Below are 26,555 nucleotides of genomic sequence, written 5' to 3' on the forward strand. Positions count from 1 at the left end.
AAATGCAAACATGTGAGCAAACGAACTGAAACATTCCGATGTGGAGTTCAACTTGGTAAGTCTGACTGAGAAAACAAGCTTCCACTCCAGCCGCCTTCTCTCTCTCTCTCTCTCTCTCTCTCTCTCTCTCTGAGAGGTAAGAGCAGGGCTTAGGGCAGCGCACTGAAGCATGACCTCACGCAGAGAGACCTAGGCCATGCTCCCTCGACGCAGTTTGTTTGTACGCGCTCACTTTATTTTGCTTCTCTCTGCTCCATGGCTCTTTCCTCTGGCTCCGAGACGTCCCCAGTAAACATGAGTTAAAAGAGTCATGCATCGAGGGTGCGGATCAGGCCACCTTAAACCCGACAAAGCAAACTGGGCCCCCCCACACACACACACACGCTGAATACAGTTGCAACATATGACAAACAAGCAAACTCTATTGCACAGAAACACACACACACACATCATCTCAATGCACTCGAATGGCGTTTCATGTCCAGATAGCAGCAGCAGTGTTTTTTAAAGGTCTAGAAAAGATCCTGGTGCTTTTGGATTCTTTGCGCTCGTTTGATGTTGGTGTGAGTAGCACGCAGGAGATGTGTTCAATTCACAGAGAGGAGCATCACGCTGTGTGCCTAGCACAAGCACCCCCCCGTTACTACACCCCCTCTTCATCTGCTCGGTGTTAGACCGAGCTTCGGAAAATCAATACGTCTCTGAATGGGGGTCAGAGGGGTATCAGTGCTGGGAGAAGTGGCAGATTTGCACTCCTCTTCTCCTCTGTAGGGAAGGATGCCGTGCATTCTGGTGCGGGGGTGTGATATTAGGCAGCCCGTATCCAAACAGCACCTGCAGAGCAGCGCCAGCAAGTGTGAAAGGCAGCTTAAGTCCCAACATCACACCGATGCAGAGAGGGGGATCGCATCCAATAAAGCAGAATTCCAGATTAGCCCCTATTTACCACGTTTAGGTGTCATTTTTGACACTCGGCAATTTTCAGCTCGCCAGCTATCAAATCATCGCCGATCGGGTCAGCAGGCCCCGGCACCTCAGAGGCTGGAAATGGCGACTGAAAGGACGCAGTTAAGGGCTTTGATAGGGCTAAAGTGGGGCAGAGGGAGCCTCTGGTTAAGAAGATTTTACCCCCACCAGGCTGTGGACGTCGTCTGACGTGGGCTGAAAATAAACTTTGAGCACGGCTTAGCCAATCAGAAGAAGACGGGCAGACACATCAGGTCCGACAACGCCGCCTAGTCACGAAGGACTTTGGTGAAAACTCAGAATGCAGCACAAAACAGAACAAGAACCATAAAGAGAATAAGTCAAGTGTCGTTTGGAATGATGAGCCCTAAAATGAATCGTATAAAATGTTCTCTTTGCCCGTCGTCCTTTCCCGAGATTTACATTCCGCTTCCAAAAGAAATGCTTCATCACGATAAAGCAAAATAACCCCTAATCCATATTACAAACTCTTCCATTTTAATCCGAAAGCCACTTTTCGCTTAAAATCTCGCCATATTAAGATGTTATAAGTATTGACGAACGTTGCAGCTCTTGTAAAATGATAGCCTACATCCAAGGAGTTCGATTCCAACACATTCTCGGCTGACAGGATAATAGGGCCTGGGATCCATTCTCATGAAATAAAAGCGAGAGTAAAAAGGGGGAGAGAGAGGGAAAGGGAAAGGCCGAGAGGAGAGCCTGTAATGTATACGGTGGCAGGCACATTGATGATTGTAATTATCAAATTGCAGTTTTAAAAGGCCATTGATTGATGTCATTAACTCAGTGAGTGTTTACTGATCGCTGCATTTGCGTGTCGGCACATCACGCAGGGGGCGAGATCACGTGTCCTCTCTGATTAGACCCAGGGAGGAATGGGCTCAGCATCTTAGTGGGAGAGCTCGCACAGCTTTAACTAAGCATGTAGACACGCTGGGATTGGAAAGAGGGTTCACCTGAACACACACACACACACAAACATGAACACACATGTATGCAATACACCGCAGGAGGTGCTGTGTTCAATTATGTCAAAAGCTAGGTTAGAAGACAACTGAGCCAGTGGACCACCGGTAGGGGCTTCCTAAGTATCTCAGCTCACACACACACATAAACAGTAGCAACATTGGTTTCTTAACTGCCTGCTGTCTCACACCTGTCAATCACACAGAGAGAGAGAGAGAGAGAGAGAGAGAGAGAGACCTATTCAGTTGTTAAAAGTTAGCAGTGACTTGAAAACAAGAACTAGGACTGAAACAGAGAAGCAAAGGGGCAGAAAAAAGCACACATGCACCTAAATAAACACACAGATGCCCTCATTCATACTTTCTCCTGACTTTCACTTCTTCCCTCTCTTCCCTCCATGTCTCTGTTTCACTCCAAACCGCAGTCACTCAGAATAGAGCGACATCTCCGCACGCACCGTGGCAGAAGGTACAATGCGGTCACACCTGAGAGTGACAGAGCAAGAAACAGACAGGGGGAAACTGAGAGAGAGAGAGAGAGAGAGAGAGAGAGAGAGAACTCCCACACGTTCTAGTTTCTACAAGCCAGATGTAGCTCTCTGCCACTCTTTCCAACAGCTAACAGGCAGCGTAACAGCTACCAGCACCCAGAAACAGACAGGCACAGTGACAGGCACTGCATTTAAATACAAGCTAGCCACGCTGAGAGGATGCACAATTAGAATGCAGGATTGGATCAATAAGCGTGCTGACAGATGGATTACTAAGGTAAATAGATGATACATGCAGCTAAATAATTAATCAGGCTGCTGCGAGCGCCTCGACAGAGTGACAGTCAAGTGGCAACACTTTCCAATGCATCCGAAGGCCATTGGCATTCCGAGAAAGGAACTTCGCCGAGATCCTCCTGGGCCCCTTTTCCCTACAAGTACCCTGTGTAGAAAAATAACGCACTGCTTTAAAATAATGGAGCGTGTTCTTTTGTCCAGCCAGCGTTGTAGTCGAGTCACTAAACCTCGAGTCCGAGTCCAGTCTCGAGTCCCCAGTGTTCAAGTCCGAGTCATGAAAGAAAATTTCGAGTCTGAGAACCAGACTCCATCCGCACCATTTGCTGCCTTTATGTGAAAGCATCTCTGCGACTATGTTGGACTAATGTTACTGCTCGACTGCCCCGTTTTAGTTAATAGACGACAGATAAAAAGCTTGTTCATCGCTCAGCAAGCCCCGCCCACTATCAACAGGGCAAATAACATGAGGGTTAACACTAGCTAGTTCATCGCACAGCAAGCCCCGCTATCAACAGAGCAATGAACATAGCGTGTCACTTCCTTCTCTGGGTGGAGTCTTGCCAAATGACGATTGAAGTTCAAGGTTGTCCTTGTCATCTCCTTGATAGTTCTTCTACATATGGAACACACAGCAGTGCATTTTTCCCACTGCACGAGAAGTCTGTATAAGCAAAGTGGACGATCCTAGGGGCTTCTCTCCAGGCGTGTTAGCACCATTAACGTTAGTTTGTTCCTGAACATGACATACGAACAGGTGAATGTGCGTTCTCTTGCACAAAATTAGTGAAAAAGTTAATGTAGATATAAATATCTTAGGCCAAATTATTATGGCATGCTGCAAAAAATAAAGAAAAAATCAGAGTCCTCGTCTCCAATTTACGAGTCCGAATGTAATTAATGCACGAGTCCGAGTCATCAGTGCTCAAGTCCAAGTCGAGTCACGAGTCATTAAAGTTAGGGCACGGGTCGAACTCGAGTACTACAAGCCTGGCATCACCATATTGGAGCCCTTGGTTCATGGCATCCGCTTGTGTTAGACTTTGGTTCCAAGATGGGATGATAAACTTGAGAAAAAAAAAGTATTTTCTTTACCAAAAAAAAAAAGAATGGGAGCATGAAAGCCACTATTTTCTGTTTGAAACTTGAATATAACACTATGATTCTGGAATAACATAAAAAAAAATACAAATCTGTATTTTGATTTTGAAAATTTTCTCTGGGCGGCACGGTGGTGTAGTGGTTAGCGCTGTCGCCTCACAGCAAGAAGGTCCTGGGTTCGAGCCCCGGGGCCAGCGAGGGCCTTTCTGTGCGGAGTTTACATGTTCTCCCCGTGTCCGCGTGGGTTTCCTCCGGGTGCTCCGGTTTTCCCCACAGTCCAAAGACATGCAGGTTAGGTTAACTGGTGACTCTAAATTGAGCGTAGGTGTGAATGTGAGTGTGAATGGTTGTCTGTGTCTATTGCCGCTTTTCCACTACAAACGCAGCTGAGTCAGGCTGAGCCGTGCCGTGCTGAGTCGGGCTGAGCGGGGCTGTTGGAGTTGCATTTCGACTACAACCGCGCTGAACCGTGCTGGCTGGAAGTGGGTGGACACATTGGGTGGAGTTCGCGAAAGTGGGTGGACGTCATGTGATGTCGTTAAGCAGCGCAAACAGTGACATCAGTGAGCTTTTAAGCGGTAGTCTCACGACCCGGAGAGTAAACAATAAACATGGAGGACATGGAGTCGTTAGTGTTGCTGGTCTTGGTGCTGTGGCTTGTTGTCACCGACAACGCGGACAAATACTGGCAAGAGCGTATAGATGAGGCGAGGCGCATAAGGCTTCATAATTCTCGTAATTCTTCTCCTTCCGGGTTTGCGGTGTTTACAGATCCCAGCGCGCTCGCGGGGCGTGTGTGGGCATGTGAGGACACTCCTCCTCACCAATCAGTGCACGGGAGTGTCTGCTCACGCCCCCAGCCTCACTTGGCTCGCTTTGGCTCGCTTCAGCCCCACTCCAAAACCGTGCGAGTTTTAGGGGCTAAGCAGGGCTGAAGCGAGCTGAGTCGTGCTGGTTTTTGGTAGTCGAAACGCGGGCCGTGTCGGGCTGAAGTGAGCTGAAGCGAGCTGAAGTGAGCTGAAAAAGGGTAGTGGAAAAGGGCCATATGTGTCAGCCCTGTGATGACCTGGCGACTTGTCCAGGGTGTACCCCGCCTTTCGCCCGTAGTCAGCTGGGATGGGCTCCAGCTTGCCTGCGACCCTGTAGAAGGATAAAGCGGCTAGAGATAATGAGATGAGATGAAAATTTTCTCTAAAAAACTGATTATTTTTCCCCTCAAAATGCGATAAATCCATTACATCAATAAAAATGATTTTTGGGGTGTGTGTGAACTATAATAATAATAATACATTTTATTTATAGAGCGCTTTTCTAAATACTCAGACACTTTACAAAATAAGAACAAGCTTAAGGCAAGTTAAAACTATCAAAGAAACAATACAGAAAAACAAATAAAACATTGACTTGAATTATAGATTGTATGCAATTCTGAAGAGGTGAGTTTTTAAAGATGATATGAAACTGGACAGGGCTGGGCTTCCCAAAAGCCTCTTAATGCTAAGAGCATTTTAACTAGGAGAGAGTGTTCATGGTGATGCTCGCTCTACCATTTAACGATGATCTTTGTGCTACGATGCTTTTGGGAAACTCGCCCCAGTTCGGTGCAGTCACGAATGTGTTTGGGGATGGAGTTCCAAAGGGAAGGGGCAGAAACAGGAAAAGTTTTGTTGCCCCAAGTCCGGTGCTTGGTCTCGACTTGGTGCTTGGTATGAATAGGAGTTTGGCATCGGAAGAACGGAGGGTACGGGAGGAAGTATGATAATGGAGCAACTATAACTATACTAGAAGTGAGAAGTAAAGTTGATCTAGACATATCACAGCCTCTGAACTTGGACTGTGACTTTTATTGGACCACAGATTTTCCCCAATTACACTCATCTTATCGTTTACAAGCAACAATCTGTTTTACACGAAGAAGGTTAATAGACCCAGTCAGATGTTTACATGGAAACTTTTTTTTTTTAAATGCCAAACTTTTTATTCTGGACAATAAACTGAAAAGTTTGGACACCGTGTAGAGCATGTACAGTTAAATTCATAGCCGAGCCGCCCACATGTGAAGCAAAGCTCCATACTTAAGAGAATATGGTAATGCATCGACCTGATTTTTGAAGGCTTTTGTGACCACAGGGAACCCGATCGTAAGTGCAAGGCAACGTATCTCATAAACACGACCACCAGACAACAAAATTTGTATCTTTATTTACATAAGGTAGATGGGTTTTTATCCAGCGCTTATTTTTAATTAGATTTTTTTTAAATAACGCGGGATTATTGACTAACATATTTTACACTCGTTGGGAGCTCCGCTTTTAAGCAGTGTCTATATGAAGAGTTTGGTTCCAAAATGCGATAAATGCCAAATTTGAAAAACTGAAACTCCTGCCACCAAACCATCAGCAATTATCATATCTTACTCGTACCATATTCAGTTTTCGCCAAAACATGATATCTGCCATTGATTTACACGCTGCATTACGGCCTTTCATTCCAAAATGCAACAAGCGCCATCATTGATTTTTCTCAAAACCAGACATATCCATTTGGCCAATCAGAGGCCGCCATTGGCGTGAAGTCTTCTAAGATGGCTGCGCCCATGAAGTAGGAAATCGCGTTGTCACTTCTCGCATTTATTGGACAAGTTCACACTGAATTATGAATAATTTCAATAAAATAATCTAAAAAAAATCTATACAATAAAATAATCTGTTATGAAAGAACACGGTTAAATGCACTTTAAATAGAAAGGGATATGTAGCATTTTGGGGAAAAATGCCATGGTGTGGATATGTAGTGACTTGAAAAACAAAAATTACGTGGATCAGTTAAAAGCTGTTAATTAGTTCTGGGTTTCATTTTTGAAGTTTATTATCATTAAGGAGTTAGTCAATAAATTTTAAAACAGGATGCAGTGGTTTTCCTTTTATTACTTCCCGTAATCAGAAAAAGTGATTTTTCTCAAATATATATTATATATGGCATATCTAGAGCCCAGGTGGAATCAGGAGGTGTGCTCGAAGTGGAAAATAACACTGGGCCACATTCTCTACTGGAATAATAATATAAAACATTCAGATAAGAACTGGGATGCCTGGGGAAGCCATGACCTACTGCTTAGAGAAGCAACTTTGGGACCAAAAGGTTGCTGGTTTGATTCCCTGACCCAGCAGGAATGGCTGAAGTGCCCTTGAGCAAGGTATCCAAACTAAGGCTGCTCTGGATAAGAGCGTCTGCTAAATGCCTGGAATGAAATGTCTGATTCAATCAAAGTTATTCATTTATTCCATTCAAAATTTCACTAGAAGATGGCAATACTCTGCGATGTTGACAATCAGTGGGAGCTGCTCTTCTTGTTTCTGTATTTGAATGGTGCGCTGTGATTGGTCGAGCAGAGATAGTGCGTTTTGCGGAAAATCACTCGTGGCATTTGTCGCATTTTGGAAAGAAAGGTGATATACAATGCAGAGAAATGTGGCGGATATCGCGTTTTTGTGATATTGATTTTGGAACTCTGAATAGTGATCAAATGCCAAACTTCTTTTGATGGGAACTTGAATTTTTATTTTTTACTATTAATTTTTTTTTAAATGACACCACATTTTTGAACCAAATTCTTCATTTATAGGTGTTAGTGAATAGGGCTTCTCTATACACCATAATGTTTTGTTTTTTTTTAAACCTTTACACAGAGACATAGGTGGCATGGTGGTGTAGTGGTTAGCACTGTCACCTCACAGCAAGAAGGTTCTGGGTTCGAGCCCAGTGGCCGACAGGGGCCTTTCTGTGTGGAGTTTGCATGGTGTCCGCGTGGGTTTCCTCTGGGTGCTCCGGTTTCCCCAAAGACATGCAGGTTAGGTTAATTGGTGGCTCTAAATTGACCGTGAGTGTGAATGGTTGTTTGTCTCTTTGTGTCAGCCCTGCGATGACCTGGCGACTTGTCCAGGGTGTACCCCGCCTCTCGCCCGTAGTCAGCTGGGATAGGCTCCAGCTTGCCCACGACCCTGTACAGGATAAGGGGTTACGGATAATGGATGGATGGACACAGAGACGTAGACAGTGTTTGTTTAAAAAAAAAATAACGACAATGTGACTCCTAGAGGTTTCCATTTGGTAACCACTTCCGTTAAATAATTCATGTTTAAGGGAAGTAATAAATATATATAATATGTTTGTGTCCTTTAGCCGAGCAGCCTTTTCAGGAAAAAAAAAAAGTCTGTCACAGAAGACTGCTCTCGCAAACGGAGAGAAGATTAGATTACGGGTGTGTGAGGAGGAGGAGGAGAGAGAGGGAGGTAATGAGGAAGAGAGGAGTGGTGTGGAGTGGTGTGGTGTGATGTGAGAAGGTGGTGGAGCAGTTAGCAGCGAGTGAGGTTTTTCATCTCCTGCCTCTTTAAGGCACTCTGGGGGAACAGGATTTTCAGCACATCTGCATTCGAGAGAGAAAAGACAGAAGGAAATGACGAGAAAGGGGTTCTCCTGAGGAAAAGCGCCAGCTATAGGGCTGTTCTTGACACTGAGGCCTGTCCCTGAGCCTGTCAGTGGCCCAGAACCCTGAACTCGCCTGGCACCGTGACACTGTGACCCGCTACAGCACCGGAACAGAAGTGATACCAGCTGTGAGTTTCTACTGGACCCGGTAGACAATTTTTATAAGACCTTGCTGAGATCCCAAAATGTGGACCAGGCTGAGTCTGGGAGAGCAGCATGTGTGGATCTGTGTGGAGGAGAATAATGAAAGCTCCCCCCCCCCCCCCCCCCCCCACACACACACACACCACACAGGCTGTTTCAACTTCAACTCATCTGTAAAAGTGCGAAAAATCTTGGGTATAATTCATAACGCAAGAGCATTATACTGTATGTCGGTAACAAATTACCCTGGTTTCATTTTAAAGGATTGTATGCAGAAGAGAGAGAGGGAGTGTGCGTACGTGTGTGTGTGTGTGTGTGTTACTGTAGTCTGATGAGTGGGAAGTGGGGGTACACATTTGCGTAGAGGACCCAGCTGTTTCTCCGGCGAGGACGCATGCGATCATCTCATTTTCCCCTGTTAATTTCCCAAACGGTGGCTGTGTCCAATTCGAGTGAGGCAGCCAACAAAGGCAAAGCAGGAAGCACTAATCCTTGATCTGCGTCATGCTGTAACAATGGCACAATCCAATGCTCCTCACACACACACACACACACACACACACACACACACACACACACACACACACACACACACAGAGCCATGGGCCACTGCACTGACACCTGCTGTCCCCTGCCACCCAGAGCGGCGAAGACACAGATCGAAAGAGAGTAAAAGAAATCCCCAGTCGCTTACATCTCTCTCTTTCAAGAAAAAAAAAACCTGCCATACCTATAAAACAAAAAGAAATGAAACTGGACTTTGTTCTGTCCAAGCTGCACCACTTTCAATTCATCCATCTCTTCCTTGACTGAAATACGGAATGTGAGAGGGCAAAAAGGGGGCAGATGAGGGAGGGAGGGGAGAGAATGACAAAGAAAGGATGGAGGGATGAGAGGAGGGATGGGGACCTGACAGAAGAGACTACATGCGAGGACAAGCCTTTTAACATCTGGGAAAGCCCAGGCAGAGGCGCTTAATTATTCGAACACTCTTACTGAACTTAACCTCGCCACTAGACCATGACGGGGAGCAAGACAGCAAAGAGCTGAACAGGAAGTGGGGGTAAAAAAGCAGGAGAGAGAATTTTGATGCATCCAAATCCAAAATCCAAAAGAAACACAAACACCCTGGTGCAATCTGCTGTTTTGACAGAGACACACACACAAAAAAAAGGGGGGGGGAATAGGAAAAAAAAAAACAACACAAACACCTAGTGTATTTTAACAGCTGTCAGCGCATGTTGCTCTTTAAAGCGTTGCAAAAGGGGAAGAAGAAGACAGCAGAATAACCACACGCTCCCCGAAAAGATATACCGTACGCCGTCGAATTGAAAACAGGAATCAATCAGTGCAACTGAAGAGGCAGAGAGAAAGAAGGAGAGAGGAGAGAGAGAGAGAGATAATTAAAGGCTCAAAGCCAGAGACAGGCCGCAAAGTGGAAGGGAGACGATGTCTACAGAAGTGTATCTCCATGCTTGTGCATCACCTCCTTGCTGGGTTTGTCACCATAACAATGCATGTGAAGCAGGGAAAAAGAAAAAACAAAAACAAAACAACAACAACAAAAAAACCCAGGTTTTTTTTCATGTTTCAGGTGGAAATAAATCCAGTCTGGATGGAGCACTGGGGGTTAAGTGTGGAGTTGCCCCGTAAATCAGCAGGGGATTTATGGTGACAGGCCCACACAGCTCACGGCCTGGTCACGTCAGGAAGGAAGCCTGCGTGGCTGCGCACTGTTGTCTTAAGGATTTTTCTCTCTCCCTCCCTCCCTCCCTCCTTCCCTCTCTCCATCCTCGTTTTATTTCGACTGCTCAGGAAGGCAGCTGCTGTCTGCCTTTCAGCTCATCGCTCTTTCGATCTTCCTTTTACCTGTCCCCATCCGCTGTTTCGTTTTGATCTTTTTCTTTTATCTTCCTCTCTCAATACCTTTTTTTTTCTCGTCTTAACATTCCGTCTTTTCTTTGTTTCATCTCGATTTTCTTTTTCTTCTCATGCTTCAGGATGGAGATCTGGAAGTGGACCAACGGGTCTGGGTCAGGATCAGTACTCAAACGAGGCCCAGCTGTCTGTCTGTCTGTCTGTCTGTCTGTCTGTCTCTCTCTCTCTCTCACACACACTAGAAACACCTCCAGTATATACTGTATAGATTATAGATTAAGATTCCTGTATTCAGATCAACATCCAAAAAAAAAGAAAAGAAAAAGTTACGAAAATGTTCACTTAAGTGCTCGATGGAAGAGCGAAGATAATCCTGTCACATTAGTCTTTATCAGCTGCTGTGTTGCCATGATGGGGTTTTATTGCAAGGTTTCCTGGTTCACAGTAGAGAAGCTTATTCATTGTGCTTTCTGCTGGAAAGATCTGGAGATTCAGTCTCTCTCTCTCTCACACACACACACACACACACACACACACACACACACACACACACACACACACACACCATGTGAGAAGACACCACTCAGAATGTGACAAGCAGCAGCAAGTTACCCAGTCAAGGGGAACCCAATTTAAGTTTCTTCTACTCCAGGTTCTAGAAACTCAATTGCATTAGAGCCCTTGGTGGGCCTGAGGTTTTAATCTAATTAGATACAACTCCAAAAAAAAGAGAGAGAGAGTGTGTGTGTGAGTGACAGAGAAGCACAGAGTGAGGCGAGCGCACTAGTGTTTAGTCTCATACTCGTTTTCTCCTCTGCCGTATTCCCAAGCCGGAGAAGGGCCGTGAGCCTCTTCTGCTCCTTCCTTAATCCCCTCTCGTGTTGCCCCTTATCGCATACTCTGAGCATCAGATTAATACGGGCCGGAATTAGCAGCTATCTGACAGTTAATCTGAGCCCAGGCTGAGGCGTCATAATCCCACCACCCAAAAGGACGTCCGTGAAAAAGAAAAAAAAACCGTTCTGTACAGCTACTACACCAGCTACAACACGCCTTCAATCAAACGAGTCCCTTTCGGAGGAGAAATCCTAGATGAGACGCTTCCTTTTGTCTGTTTCTCTTCTCTCGTTTTCTCCTTCCTGTCTACTCCGGTCGTTGGGTGTCATTCACAACCCTGGCTGCCTGCATGCCAGCCTCTTTATCCGATCAGTCTCAGCTCGCTGCCTCTGTCTCTCATCTGTTCGATCAAGGGTGTTTCCAGCTCTCCCTTTCTCCTTCTAGCCCTCTCTCACTCTCTCTTTCTTCCTCTGTTGCGTCCCCTGACCTGCCGTCTGTCGCAGAGGAAGGATTGATAAAAACACAGTACAGTAAAATGATTGAAATAAGAAGTTTAGGAGTACTGTGATGGACAACGATAGAGTGAGAGAAAGAGAAAGCAGAGAAAAGACTCAAACCAAGAAATGGACAAAAAAATGGCAAAGGAGTCGCAGGAAAGGAAAAAAAATAAGACAGCAAGCAATAATGAGTCACAATGATAAGGGTTTTACACACACACAGGTGAGCTGCTGAATGTGGGTGAGGGAGGGGAGTGGCTACTGAGGAAAGTTTGTGTGTGTGTGTGTGTGTGTGTGTGTGTGTGTGTGTGTGTGTGTGTAATAAAATCCACATAATTATAGGAATCTAGGACAGTTTTGACCTGGCCCTCCATGAGGAAACTAAAAGAGGTAATACGCCATGAGGGTAGAATTACGTGTGCACGCACGCGCGTGTGTGTTTTCACTATAATTCCTAATGTATTTGAGTACGAGAAGTAAGGATGGATTTCCTTCAATAATACCACTGAACTCCCTTCCTGTAGATCCCTTTCGGATTGAAGTGTCCACACACACACACACACACACACACACACACACACACACACACGGAGGCCCTATTTCATATTTCATTTCTCATCTCTCTCAGCCTATCTTTTACACACACACACACACACGAAACCCCTGCATTTCATTTATGAGTTGTATCTGTGGAATTGATCTGAGGTGTAGGAGCACCAGGGCTCCCTGTTCAAACATCACCACCACTCTGACTGTGACACGAACTCGGCCCTAACGCCATCCTGCTCTAATGTGTCACACCAAAAAAACGAGGTGCTCACAGTTGATTGCTGCACAGAAATCGAGCCAGATTTGGCTTAAAACAAACAAACAAGCAAACAAACAAAAATATAAAATATTGGATTAAATGAGGTCTTTAATTTTAAAAAAGCACTATAAATACACTGTGATAGGATATATATACCAGTATATATATAAAATTGTAAATGTGTGACTGTCTTTTATTGTCATTGTGCTATAATACTGTATTTCCTTTTTTCTCCCTTTTGTGCAGCTTAATGTGTGGCTTATGAATTTATTTAGGTACTTAGTTTATATATATATATATATATATATATATATATATATATATATATATATATATATATATATATATACACATACACACAGTAGTTTGCATTTCTTAGATGCATGCAATGAAATGCTGTAACGCGAAGCTGCCTCCAAAAATCATGAAATTAAATGTTTCTACATTAAAAGATACCATAAAGATCAGTAAGCAGTAATGCATGAAAAAAGTCAAGGTTTGGTTTGAGACGACTCTTTGCTGAAAAAAAAAGCCTTCATCATGTTTTTTGTCTGAAAAGTGGTCTGTTGTGTAATCTGCTGCTTTCTTTACTGACATACAAACTTTTTTTTTGTAACATTTAATTTTGTCCTGGAAAATTAATGTTTGGAAATCTAAAGTGTGTGTGCGTGTGTGTGTGTGTGTGTGTGTGTGTGTGTGTGTGTGTGTGTGTGTTTTACTGGTTCCCTAATGTAGAAGTAATCAAATAATAGTCTATAACAAAGTTTGTACTAAAAAAAATAAATAAATAAATAAAAAAAAGGGCCAAGACTTTTGCACAGTACTGTATATAAATTGGAGTTTTGAACCTCTAAAAACTAACTCCCAGGTAACTGAGTCAAGTAAAAATGCATTTTAGAGACTCAAATGTGTGTGTGTGTGTGTGTGTGTGTGTGTGTGTGTGTGTGTGTGTGTGTGTGTGTGTGTGTGTGGTAAAGAGGAACACGGCTACTCACAGCGCTCAATGCGGTCCTCGGGGCTGGATGAGGCCTCACGGTCAGACAGAAGGCCAGAGACGGCGAAGATTTTCTTTCCAGCATCCTCCACGGCCTTGAGGGCACCGGGTGAGCCTGAGGGCACATGGGCACCAGCGTAGTCATACTCTTTACCCTCGGCGTCGGAGTAGCGCAGGTGTGGAGAGGCTTCTGCCTCCAGGCAGCCCTTAAGGCGCTTTGCTGGAGTGAAAGCTGATTGGTACGCACCAGAGGCCGATTCGCGCTCTTCTGGTGGTGATGCGAAGGGCCGGAAGGCTCCAACAGCACCGTGATTGAGCACACCGATGGATGGTGGACAGTCCAGGCCAGGTGGTGCAAACTGGTGGTGAAGGTGCAGGAGAGACGGTGCAAAATCACGGCCACCGAAACCAGGTTGCCGGTGGTAGACTGAGGCAAAGGCGTAGGAGCCATTGGCGAACGGTAGGTGCACGTCCTTGTCGGAGACAGAGACGGGTGCACCGAACGGCCGTGGCTGCTGGCACGGGGCTGAGGCATCGCGGTTGGCATCGGCTGTTGACGCCAGCACCATGAGAGCCGGAGACGCCAGTGGGCCAGGGAGGTACGACGAGCTCTCCATCTTGAAGGCGGCTCGGTGGTGAAGGTCCATCTTGGCAGGGGGAGTCGGTTGAGGAGGAGGAGGAGGAGGGGTGAGCGGAGAGCTCAGTGGGGCAGGGGGGAGGGGTGGAGAGAAAAGAGCGGGGGGGAACGGTATGGGGAGTATGGTGCCGATTGGGTCCGTCCTTTATACTAAGAATGGGTGCCTCTTGCTGGCAATTCAAGCTGGATAGGGCTGGTCCTGTAAGAGAGAAGAACACATGGTCAGAACAAACTCTCAAAGGAAGCAAAGGCATCTGGATTTGAACAAGTCCCTTCGAATAAACGCCACTGGATGACTCATAGCATGTCATACTTTGACCTTCAACTGACATTCTACACTGATGACTGACAGCCTTCATAGCCACCTCTTGCTTTCTCTCTCTCTCTCTCTCTCTCTCTCTCTCTCTCAAAAAAAACCCCACCAACTTTTACCCCTGAAAACTTTTTCCTCCTGCAGATCTGGGGCCGAATCACATATAAGCCTCTTATTCCTCCATCTCAGCGGTGGTGGAGCGGAGCAGCGTCTGAGGCTGATAAGTCCCTGGCGCTCAGATAAGATAAGAGAAGCAGGCCTCTCCCCACCAATGGGATTCTCATAGTGATAGCATATCTGCCTGCCATCTGCACAGGAAATCTGACTGAATGAATAAATTAGTCGCACTTCACCCCTTGACCCTTACTGCCCAAGAGCCCCATGAGGATTAGATGAGCCGACTGGCCGCAGTGTGAGTGGATTTAATGAGTCAAAAGAAGTTTTTTTAAAGAAATCCTGCCCATGTGTGTGTGTGTGTGTGTGTGTGTGAGAGAGAGAGAGAGAGAGAGCAGTGTTTGTATGCCATTCCAAATCCCTATGGGGTGACTTGAAGGTGATCTACTATTACAACGTAGCCAGGGAATGGAATTACACCGAATTGGTAATTGATTGTAATTATCCAAACTCAATGCACTGCTTGAATCCCATGAATTGATTATTCTAAAGACCGCGCTAGACATTAATTACAAAGCTGAGCTTATGCACTACAGTAAGAGATGTTTTACCCCGTAAATAATTCATGGGATTCAAGCCGGCTCTGAACTTCAGGGAAAAAAAAAAAAAGAAAAGTCGCACACGATCCGAGAACTCATCCTATCTGGGAAACGTAGAGGAGCCTCGTTCACGTGCACGCACCTTGATTCGCTTTATTTCAAACGCCGTGCACAAAATCCCGGGCATCAAAGAAGCTCCTGGGGAATTCAGAGAGGCGTTTTTACACATATCAGCTGTCCAGAACACTCATTCGAATCAATTTTATAACCTGATCTGAACATCTGCAAATCTGCACTCTCACACACTCTCTCTCTCTCACACACACACACTGTGGTCCTGTAAAGAGCTTTACATTATCACATACATGGCAGGGGAATGTGCTCCTTTTCCGGTCTGTGGAAAATGGGTTATACTACACCGCTCGGCATTGGCTCGACGCCCAAGAATCACATTACCCGCTGTCTTTTTCGCCCAATCTAACCGGCACCTTGGAAATGCACCGATATCAAACACGCCGGTCCCCTCTCTCTCTCTCTCTCTCTCTCTCTCTCTCTCGCATCTTACCACGTGTTTGCCACTGTATCGAATCTCTCTCCTTGGAAAGAGCGCTAAAAAATGAGTGTGTCTGGGTGTTGATAGCAAGGTAATACAGTGGTAAGTACCTGGATATTTCAATTTTATTATCATTACCATCAGTGCAGCCAGGCAGTGTGAAACTGACAATCCAATAAACGGACATGCGATATCCCCCAATGGCAGGAAAGAGAGACAGAGAGAGAGAGAGAGAGAGATGAGTAGGCTAAGTGTTGTACAGATGTGCTAATCATTTTCTGCAGCGCTGCGGCTGGTCTGTCTGCCTGGTACCCTGGCCACACACACACACACACACACACACACACACACACACACACACACACACACACACACACACACACACACAGAAGCCCAGTGTCCCAGAACAACCAGAGGGAGTGGTGAGTCAGCCTGACACACACTGATACGCCAGACAGAGAGAGTGTGTGTGTGTGTGTGTGTGTGTGTGTGTGTGTGTGTGTGTGTGTGTGTGTGTGTGTGTGTGTGTGTAAGAGAGTGAGAGAAAGAGACTTGGACAGCTTTTCTTGACCCTCTCAGCTTCTTTCTCATTATTTCCAAACATTTTTTTTTTCAGATCCCAACCCTAACACCAACACCATTTCAATGATTTGACTTCATTTCCATTCACAATTCCTTCTAATCCTACGTTTCTCCAACACTGACCAGACACATATGTTTCAAACTGGACAGCTTACTCTAAAACCTCTAAAAAGGCTCCAAGCTCTGAAAATCAAAGGTGTAAAACTCTCGCCACATTTCACACACACACACACACACACACACACACACACACACACACACACACACACACACACACACACACACACACACACACACGACTCCTAGGTTCCTTTCTTTCTGTCTGTCTTTCTTTCTTTTTTTTTTCCCAAAAGCACTGTTACTGCACTGTGATGTCAGGCCCGGTGATATATAATATATTTTCCAGTCAGAAGACAAAAGCGTCTCAGAGACACAATAAAGATAAGTAGGAAGACGTCAAGAATAGATTTCCTCCGTGCGCTTGGGAGAGCAAGAGGAGATGAATTCAATTTCATCGAAAACAAACGTTTGCTGCCTTTGACGGCAGCATGCCAGGATCGAGACTTCAAAATGTGGGTTTTAGTTGAGGAATGTCATTCAGACCAGGGCTGCCTGTCTGTCAGTATGTTTAGAGATTGTTGTCAAGCGTGAAAGAGCCACTCTTACATTTTATTACAGGACAGTGCAGACACTGTCATTCAATACCAAAAAAAACCAAAAAATAAACCTCGCACACACTCACATTTGTCTCACTATCATTGTGAGGACCATCCACTGACATACATATTATTGCAGTTAATTCCCTAACCTTAACCTTGGTAAGGAAAAGGAAACTTTTTGGCTCTTTTATATATATATATATTTTTTTTTTTCAAATTTTGTTTAAAAAAACAACAACACAACAGCAATTTCCTTGTAGGGATCACCCAACACTGGAAATAAAAAGGGCTTAGACATGTCTTATTTAAATACCCCTAAATGTAACATTTGGAAGACATGTCTCGGGTATTTAGCAATGCCTGGAAGACATGTCTTGTGTCTACTCATAGACGCCGGTGTCTTTCTAATAGACACGCGTGTTTTCTTGCATCCTCCGTATACACCTTCCTAGAAGACACTGAAGTATTATTTAAATACCCTGGTGTTTCATGTATATACCATAGACATGTCTTTTTTATTTTTTACAGTGAAATGTCCCCACAAGGTCGAAATTGTGAAATTTTACTATCCTTGTAGGGAGATTTGGTCCTAAATGCGCGTGCACACACACACACACGCTTGTCTCACTATCCTTGTAAGGACCTTCCATTGTCATCATTATTATTGCAGTTAATTAATGCTGTGCCTGCACCTAAACCTAATCCTAATTTTAACCTCAGTAATGAAAAGAAAACTTTTTGGCTTTTTTATGTATGTATTTTTTTTTCCATTTTTGTTTAAAAAACACAACAACACAACAATAATTTCCTTATGGGGACCATCCGAATGTCTCCATAAGGTCGAAATGGTCAGATTTTACTATCCTTGCAGGGGCATTTGGTCCTCAGTAGTATAAACACACACACACACACACACACACACACACACACACACACACACACACACACACAGTCACCCTCAGTCTGAAACACATACACACTCACTGTTTCCCAGTCTCCAAGGAGATGAGAGAAAGACAAAACAGGCAAGTGGGCTGAAGCATGTGCATGACTAAAAGATTTCATGCCAATTATTAGACAATGTTCAGCAACACTACAGATCTACATAAATGTTCTCTCTATTCACGGCTAACATGGTATTTTTCAAACTTTCCAGAATATAACAATGTGAATATTTCCATCACATTGTAAAAGAAAAAAAAGTACTCATAGTTTTAAAAGCTCGAACCCTGGCAGGAAACTATACTAGCTAATCCGAGTCATGGGCTGGAGCATATCTACTGTACTTAGGTCTTGAAAACTTGTCTTGACTATCTCCAGCACTTCACGCTCTTTAATCACCTTGCTGGTGAGTAAACTGTTTTTTTTTTAACCTCCAGCCCACACTCGAGCTGCTACTTAACAGGGACTTGAACACAACACGCTTGAAATGGAGCTCGCCATTTCCGAGCTCCAGCATGCCGCCTTGAATTCTGTCGGCTTTGAATATTCACAGCCAGAGATGAATGCAGGAAAAGTGGTGCAGTTCACGAGGAACAGGCGCTCCGTATCGAGAGAGAGAGAGAAGTGTTCTAGGTCGAAGGATACTATTGAAAGCACAGCTCGGGCTGCCACTTAGAAACACGCAGCTCGTACATCCTGCCGAAATGGAATGAGAGCTCAGTCCCTCCAGTATGAAATCAAAAACGGGGACAATTTGATAACGTGTCTCAGCTGCACAATGAGAAATAAAAGAGAAGAAAGAAAGAAGGAAAGAAAGAAGCACCACCACCACCTGCATTCAGCAGACATGAAAGTGAGATTTAATGTCAGAGCGAGCGCGCGCGCCAAAGATAATGACACTTGGACATCCAGCAAACGAGATCAATACTGCTCGTGCAAGCTGCGCCTCACCACTCCACTTCACTATCAACAAATAAATTCCCCCCAGTGTATGACACACAATAAAAGCTGGCGATAAATAGCAGTAATCAATCACTCCTTTATTGGATCTTGCCATGTGCATGAGCACAAATGGAGCCCGTCATCACCCTATGAAGTTAGACTTTCTTTCTTTCTTTCTTTCTTTCTTTGCCTCTGCTCACAGAATGTGCACAAGCAGAAGTGACACGAGGCTCAAGCTGAGCTCGGATTTTCTCCCCCCCCCCCCCCCCAAATAAAGCTTCGCGCCTGGCTCGCCGTGCAACATTGATTCATTGCGAACAAAATAATTTTCAAAGTTTCCTGTCCTGCCTTGGCTATTATTCGTTTTAGCATCCGAAGGACTGTTTGTCTCATCCCACCCACCTGAGCCAACTAATTCCTCACTAAGCCCAGATTATTTGCAAGGTGTCTGGCTCCTCTGTGCTCTGAGCCAGCACTGGACTACAAAGAAGTCACCCCACCCTACCCACCCATCGGCCACCTCTTTCTCTCTTTCTCTCGCTCTCTCGATTTTGCACTGATTTATTCTGAGCTCTAAATGCATAACAAGAGAGCTAATCCTTTCCTATCAACATATACAGCACCAGTGTTCATGATGGATTATTTGTTTGACGGTGCAATCTTCTCACCATTGCACTGTTCGCTCTTATGGCCATTGCAACCACAATAATTTACTCTCATCCCTCTGATACATACAGTGTGTGTGTGTAAGATGACGCAGGATGCAGGATGCACAGAGCTTAAATATAAGACGTGTCCACAAGTGGACCTATAATGATATACTGTATAGAGTAGAGTAAATGACATTTGCAAATATGTCCATCGGCCTACGAGACACAGCAGTCCCAGGCTCTCTGAGAGGGTCATAAGCAGCATGAGAAGAAGTTGATAGATATCTGCTTCTGATCGATCTCGGCCAAATGCACTGCTAATGCCTTAGGGGGGGAGAGAGAGAGAGAGAGAGAGAGAGAGAGAGAGAGAGAGATCTCAAAATTAACTTAACTTATTCTCCAGCACTGAAACTCACATTCACATCACGAAGAGAGAGGAAAGCAAGACTTATTTTCTCCCCCCCAAAAAATCCTGATGTGATCTGCTCAGATTGAATCCCATCTGCATCACTGTTTCAATTCAGCATTTTTTTTTTTAAATAAAAGAAAGCTGAATTTTCAGATTTTACATATCCAACAAATGCTTTTGATTTCACGGACACCTTTCTGAGCTGAAATCTTTTCCAGCATTGCTTATGAATAAAGGAAAATATCGAAAATGTTTGGCAGGAGAAATCCATCAGCACGTTGATGCATTTATGATGTATTGCATGCAAAATAAGAAATAAAAAATTGGAATGGAGTGATGAATGAAGAAAAGGATCTGAATTTAGGAGGGAAAACGCAGTTCACATTTTAGACGGGTTTTTTTCCCCTTCTTCTTGTGTTTTGAGAAAACGAATCATATGGTCGATCGATCAATCAATCAATCAATCAATCAATCAATCAATCAATCAATCAATCAATCAATCAATCAATCAATCAATCGCCTCATAATAATGAGAAAGAGAACGCTGAAGAACGCACATGCGCACCAGACAATTTTTCCCTCTTCTATTCAATCATTTCAAAATGTGATCATAATGAATAAAAAAAACGAAAATAACAACACCAATAATAATAATAATAATAATAATAATAATAATAAAGTCGCCTGTGCGCCAGGACCTAAAGCAAAGGCAAAGAGTGCCGTCCAGCCTCCAGTTGTAAGCAAACAAAGTGCTCTTCAGCACCATAAAATCTGAAATGTTCCGCTTGGCAAAGAAATGAAAAGCTACACGGATCAGGCGTGTCTGTGAGCGTGTCTGTGAGCTCCAAAATAATAAGAGACAAATTAAAGCCAGTTATATTACGCCTGTGTCCCAAACCGCATATTAACCTACCTTACTAAATAGGCGATTTTCAGGATTCAGGACCAGCACAGATCCATGAAAGGAAGAAAAAACAAACAAACAAAAAAACAAAAAAAACAGAGCAGGAATCTGGAGTCTCTTTACTCCACTGTTTTCTGTCCTGATAGTTTGAGTGCAATTTTGAGTGGTGTAGGGGATCAGGACGCAGCCCTGAAGAGGTTCGAGTGTTTTGTTACCAAACAGGAGTGCGTCAGGGGAGATGAGTTTGGGACGAACATCTAAGCGCACTTGGTTAAATTTATTTATTTATTTATTTAGATGTTCATTTGGACCGGCTTTTTTATTATTAATTTTTTTATTTAAATGAACTGCACGCTGTAATTTGCAGGAAATGAATCGCGATCATGTGTACTGTAGGGCGGAAGCGGCGTGCCCTGATGGTGCTGTGTTTATTCCCACATGAAAGCGCGGCCGGCGGTGCGAGAGCGCGCGCGCTGTTGTCTGCTTTTAATATATGAGAGAAAAAAGAAGGCGCTGCTGTCGATGAGGACTAATGAAGCCGCTACATTTGAGTAATCTGCGCTTAATTTACTTTCCGCCGCCGATGGATTTGTCTTTGTCACTCCTGCACCAAGTCTATAAAATATTCTCTGTGCTATAAAATTCCCACACTGCTCCTCTTCCATCAGACTGTCTCCTTCTGTACTGTTATTGTTGTTGTTCTTGCATCCTCTGTGTGTGTGTGTGTGTGTGTGTGTGTGTGTGTGTGTGTGTGTGTGTGTGTGTGTGTGTGTGAACAAGAAACGGATTCTCTTCATTACGCACCTTCTTTCTTTCTTTCTTTCTTTCTTTCTTTCTTTCTTTCTTTCTTTCTTTCTTTCTTTTTCAATCCGACAAATCCACATTCAAAGAAACTCTTGACGCATCGATCGGGGAACTGCTTGAATCTGTATTTATTGGACTTCAACTCGTACTTTGAATCAATGCAAATTAAAAAAAAAAAGCCAGGAAAGAAATCCTAACGTGCATAAATAAATAAATAAATAAATAAATAACTTTCCACAGTTCTTTTTCTTTTCTTTCTTCCTCCCCTCTATGTGATCTGTGTCTGTGCAGTTTATCCTGTCCATGCATAAAGATATTCGGTAAAGAAATATATATATATATATATATATATATATATATATATATATATATATATATATATATATATATAACACACACAGTATGCAACTAAAATTGCGCGCGCGCACTTTCACAGGCTTTCAGTATTTTAAAAAAACAGACGGAAAAGACAAAAAGAAAGAAAGGAAGGAAAAGAAAAGCAAAGAAAACAAACACGTTTGGGCAAAGAATCAGAGTCTGTCCTGTGCCTTATGTCAAAGCCAATATCTTGCAAAATACAGTACATTTAATTTATTAATAATAATAATAATAATAATAATAATAATAATAATAATAATAATAATAATAAAAACAAACAAACCCCAAACCCTCTTTTCAGTGATGCACCGGTTGCATGTGTGCAAACTGCACTGCAATTACTAACACGCACAATTCACGCATGAGAGAGAGAGAGAGAGAGAGAGAGAAGGAAAAGAAATTGATTGTGCAGTATTCTCCAAGGCAAACTTCATCTTCCGATATTTATCACATCATTCAGCTCTGACCAGCACAGCAGGTGTCAATAAACACATTAATCTTGGGGTGTCATAATTTCATTATTCACTTGATCAGAGATTAAAGAGCCAACAGCACCATCACCATCATCACCACCACACGCGCGCGCGCAGGATCACGGGGAATAGAACAGAAGCGACGTGATTCGGTCCGGTCTATAAACATTTCCACTCGGATCATTAAGATTTATGAAGCGCACCACAAACAGAAATTACAAGAATGTGTGTGTGTGTGTGTGGGGTGGGGATATATGTGGCAAGAAATTGTTGCGAACATTAGCCTGTGAAATCACACAGGATATGTAAAACGGGGTGGGGGGAGTAAGCATTAATATTGTTTTCCTAAATAATTAAAATAAATAAAATGCACGAATAAATAAATAAATAAATAAATAAATAAATAAATAAATTGCGAACATGTGTTTCTATTTGCGCATTTCGTTTTGCACGCTTGATTAGAACACATGCATTTATGAATAACATCACAGCCTGTTCATAACATATATATATATATATATATATATATATATATATATATATATATATATATATTCTCCAGGTTGACAAAATGCATGTTGTCTTTATTGTTGTTGCTCTTGTTTTTATAATAATAATAATAATAATAATAATAATAATAATAATAATAATTATTATTATTATTATTATTATTATTATTATTATTATTAAGTATAATCTTTGCCTGTGTTGAGGGATCATGAATAAACTTCATTAATATACAGTTGTCTAGGAGATGAAAAATATGCAGGCTACTTGGGATGAAATAATAATAATAATAATAATAATAATAATAATAATAATAATAATAATAATACCAGTTGAAGCTGAAATTCCTTGCTGTTGCTTGAAATGAACTTTAAAGTAAATCAAATTGAAAAGAAACCCTCAATACACCTCAAACTATGCGAAGCATGTGAAGCAGAATGGGATATATATATATATATATATATATATATATATATATATATATATATATATATATATATATATATATATATATATATATATATATAATGTTGTGCCTAGTGAAATCAGTGCAATTAGTTCTACAGACTTTTTAAATCACATAATGACTTTGGAAATAATAATAATAATAATAATAATAATAATAATAATAATAATAATAATAATAATAATGTGCATTTGAAACTGAGTTTGGATGATGTTGATGACACAGCTGGAAAGCGTGTATTTTGTTGTTTTCCTTGTTGGTGCGCGTGCAGGATGTAAATATTAGTAATGATCCTGTTGATGTAAACAGGTGTTTCCTCACTTGGTTTGGTTTTCCATGTCGACTAGTTGTGAGAAACTTACTAGACGAATAAAGCGCGCATCCAACCTCGTGAATGCATTAAAGAAAAGAAAAGGAAAGAAAAGAAAAGAAAAGAAAAGAAAAGAAAAGAAAAGAAGTCTTGTCTCGTGTGTGTGTGTGTGTGTGTGTGTGTGTGTGTGTGTGTTCCTATATATATATATATATATATATATATATATATATATATATATATATATATATATATATATATATATAAATATATTTGATGATTGCCTGAGAGTTAAAGCCAGTATAATAAATATCGCATCTCCCAGTGCATTTCTCACCAAAGCGCTGGAGATCAGTCCAGAGATTAGGAGCGCAAGACATTCTGAGACACTCCACTCATGCGCGCGCGAGGTTTTGCCTGTTTGGGCCACGAAACAAACTTGACCCGTCTTCCCTTCTCCAGCACACAGGACTGCACTGACCCGCCTCTCAAACGGGACAAAAAGTCCTCCACACACCTTTTTTTTTTTTTTTTTAAAGTTTGCATGCATTTTTTTTTAAACTCACATTTTGCCCTTGGATAAATTACTCTCTTCCCTAGACTACTTTGTGTATTTGTCTGAACTCGAGTCTGCTTCATTCATAGGCGGAAATGCTTCATACAGTCAGCTATAGATGAGTACAGCTGGTATATTATATTATATTATATTATATTATATTATATTATATTATATTATATTATATTATATTATATTATATTATCCACATGCTTCATGGCAGAAAAAGGCCGTACAGGTGTTTACTGCAAACGCATTGTTATTATTATAAATATATATTTAAGAAGAAAAAAATAGATTGAGAGTTTGAAACTCACTCCATTACTCAGGAGAATCTGTCTGGTTTGGTTTGGTTTGTGTGTGTTGAATATGTTAGTGTTGAAGTGCCACAAACAGCAAACCGAATCAAAAGATTAATCCTAAATCACAGCCACTGATTAAAACGTGATCAAGGACAAAATCCATAATCTATAATCCATAATCCAAGTCTCTTTGCGAGCAGGAATAAAAGACATGTCCCTTAAAAGACATAATCAGCACGTGACAGATGTTAAGTATATATATATATATATATATATATATATATATATATATATATATATATATATATATATATATATCCAGATGTGATGTGTGTTCGAAACCTATTACTACTCTTTCTTTTCCTTTTTCTTTTTGCAATGCTGCGTTCGTGTTAAACTGACTCGCTTTACAAACAAACAAACAAACAAACAAACAAACAAAAACTCCACACAGACACGCGACACTTCACGAGAATTAAACACGCGCACACACATGCACACGCAGACACAGGCGCGCGAGAACGCGCGCGTTGCGAGATCACCAAAAACCAGTCCGGGGTGAAAACATTAAGCATTAAGAAGCACTTACGGTGTAGAAAGTAATTCCTTCCCAGATCCTGTTCGTCCTTTTATCCAGCAACAAGCGAAACTTTTTTCTCCCTCTTCTTTCCGTGCCAGGCGCAGAGAGAGAGCGAGAGAGAGAGGGAGGGAGAGAGAGAGCCGAGGAGCATGCGAGGAAAAAGTTTGCGGCGCACGCGTGCGCGCGCGCACACACACACGCACACACACACACACACGCAGCCAAGACGATCGCCGTGTGAGGTCGAGTTTTCCCGGGTAGTATCAGTTGCACGTATCGATGAGGGGGTAAACTGTGCACGGACACACACAGAAGGGGAGAGAGAGAGAGAGAGAGAGAGAGAGAGGTGGATGTGTTAGCGGTCCAGGCGCGCGCTGGGTTGGAGGTGCAGTGCTGCCGCTCAGCGCCCGATCCGCTCACTGACTGACCTGCAGCTTCTCCTCTTCTCTCATCTCATCACTCCCCCCGTCACACCGACCCCCCTTTCCCTTCCCTTCTCCGTGTTCCCCGAGGGGATTTCTGGGCCGTTTGGGGGCGAATGAGGTTCTCTGTGACAGCCCGGCGCTGAAACACACTGTACGCGTGCAAGAACTGAAAGTGTGCAATGGTGCGCGCGCACTGCTCAAGGAAGTGTCTAAGTATGCAGGGCTTCAAAGCTTGTGAGCGCTCGTGAAGCGCGTGGGCCGGGCATCAACCCATCCACACACTGGACACTTCGGATTTGTCTTGGAAATAACATCATGGTATTTATTCTCCTGCTTGTTTCTGAGCACGTGTACTTTTTTTTTTAATCAGTAGATCTAAGCGGGCAGCACGGTGGTGTAGTGGTTAGCACTGTCGCCTCACAGCAAGAAGGTCCTGGGTTCGAGCCCAGCAGCCAGCAAGGCCCTTCCTATGTGGAGTTTGCATGTTCTCTCCGTGTCTGTGTGGGTTTCCTCCAAAGGCTAACTGGTGGCTCTAAATTGACCATAGGTGTGAATGTGAGTGTGAACGGTTGTTTGTCTCTATGTGTCAGCCCTGTGATGACCTGGCGGCTTGTCCAGGGTGTACCCCGCCTCTCGTACATAGTCAGCTGGGATAGGCTCCAGCTTGCCTGCGACCAATGGATGGATCCATTGATGGATGGGGCATGGTGGTCTAGTGGTTAGCACTGTCGCCTCACAGCAAGAATGTCCTGGGTTCGAGCCCAGCAGCCGGCAAAGCCCTTCCTATGTGGAGTTTGCATGTTCTCTCGGTGTCTGTGTGGCTTTCCTCCGGGTACTCCGGTTTCCTCCAAAGGCTAATTGGTGTCTCTGAATTGACCGTAGATGTGAGTGCGAATGGTTTTGTCTCTATGTGTCAGCCCTGTGATGACCTGGCGACTTGTCCAGGGTGTACCCCGCCTCTCGCCC

The 26,555-nt window shown here is 43.2% G+C and overlaps 1 protein-coding gene across 7 annotated transcripts in view; it reads right to left on the minus strand.

Annotated features, from left to right (window-relative positions):
* Positions 1-25,570, minus strand: part of rnf220a (ring finger protein 220a) — a 221,581-nt gene extending 196,011 nt beyond the window's left edge. For 4 of the 7 annotated variants that reach the window (XM_060931480.1, XM_060931462.1, XM_060931453.1 and 1 more), the window contains exons 1-2: positions 25,174-25,570; positions 13,486-14,320 (exon numbers count right to left, since the gene is read on the minus strand). In XM_060931480.1, coding sequence (XP_060787463.1) covers positions 13,486-14,131 — 646 coding nt within the window. In that variant the 5' untranslated portion in view covers positions 14,132-14,320; positions 25,174-25,570. The remainder of the gene's footprint in view (positions 1-13,485; positions 14,321-25,173) is intronic. The other 3 variants (XM_060931490.1, XM_060931469.1, XM_060931443.1) reach the window with 1 other exon arrangement.
* Positions 25,571-26,555: the final 985 nt, after the last annotated feature.

The sequence above is a fragment of the Neoarius graeffei genome, chromosome 1 (genome assembly GCF_027579695.1).
Source record: "Neoarius graeffei isolate fNeoGra1 chromosome 1, fNeoGra1.pri, whole genome shotgun sequence".
In the NCBI taxonomy this organism is placed as follows: Eukaryota; Metazoa; Chordata; class Actinopteri; order Siluriformes; family Ariidae; genus Neoarius; species Neoarius graeffei.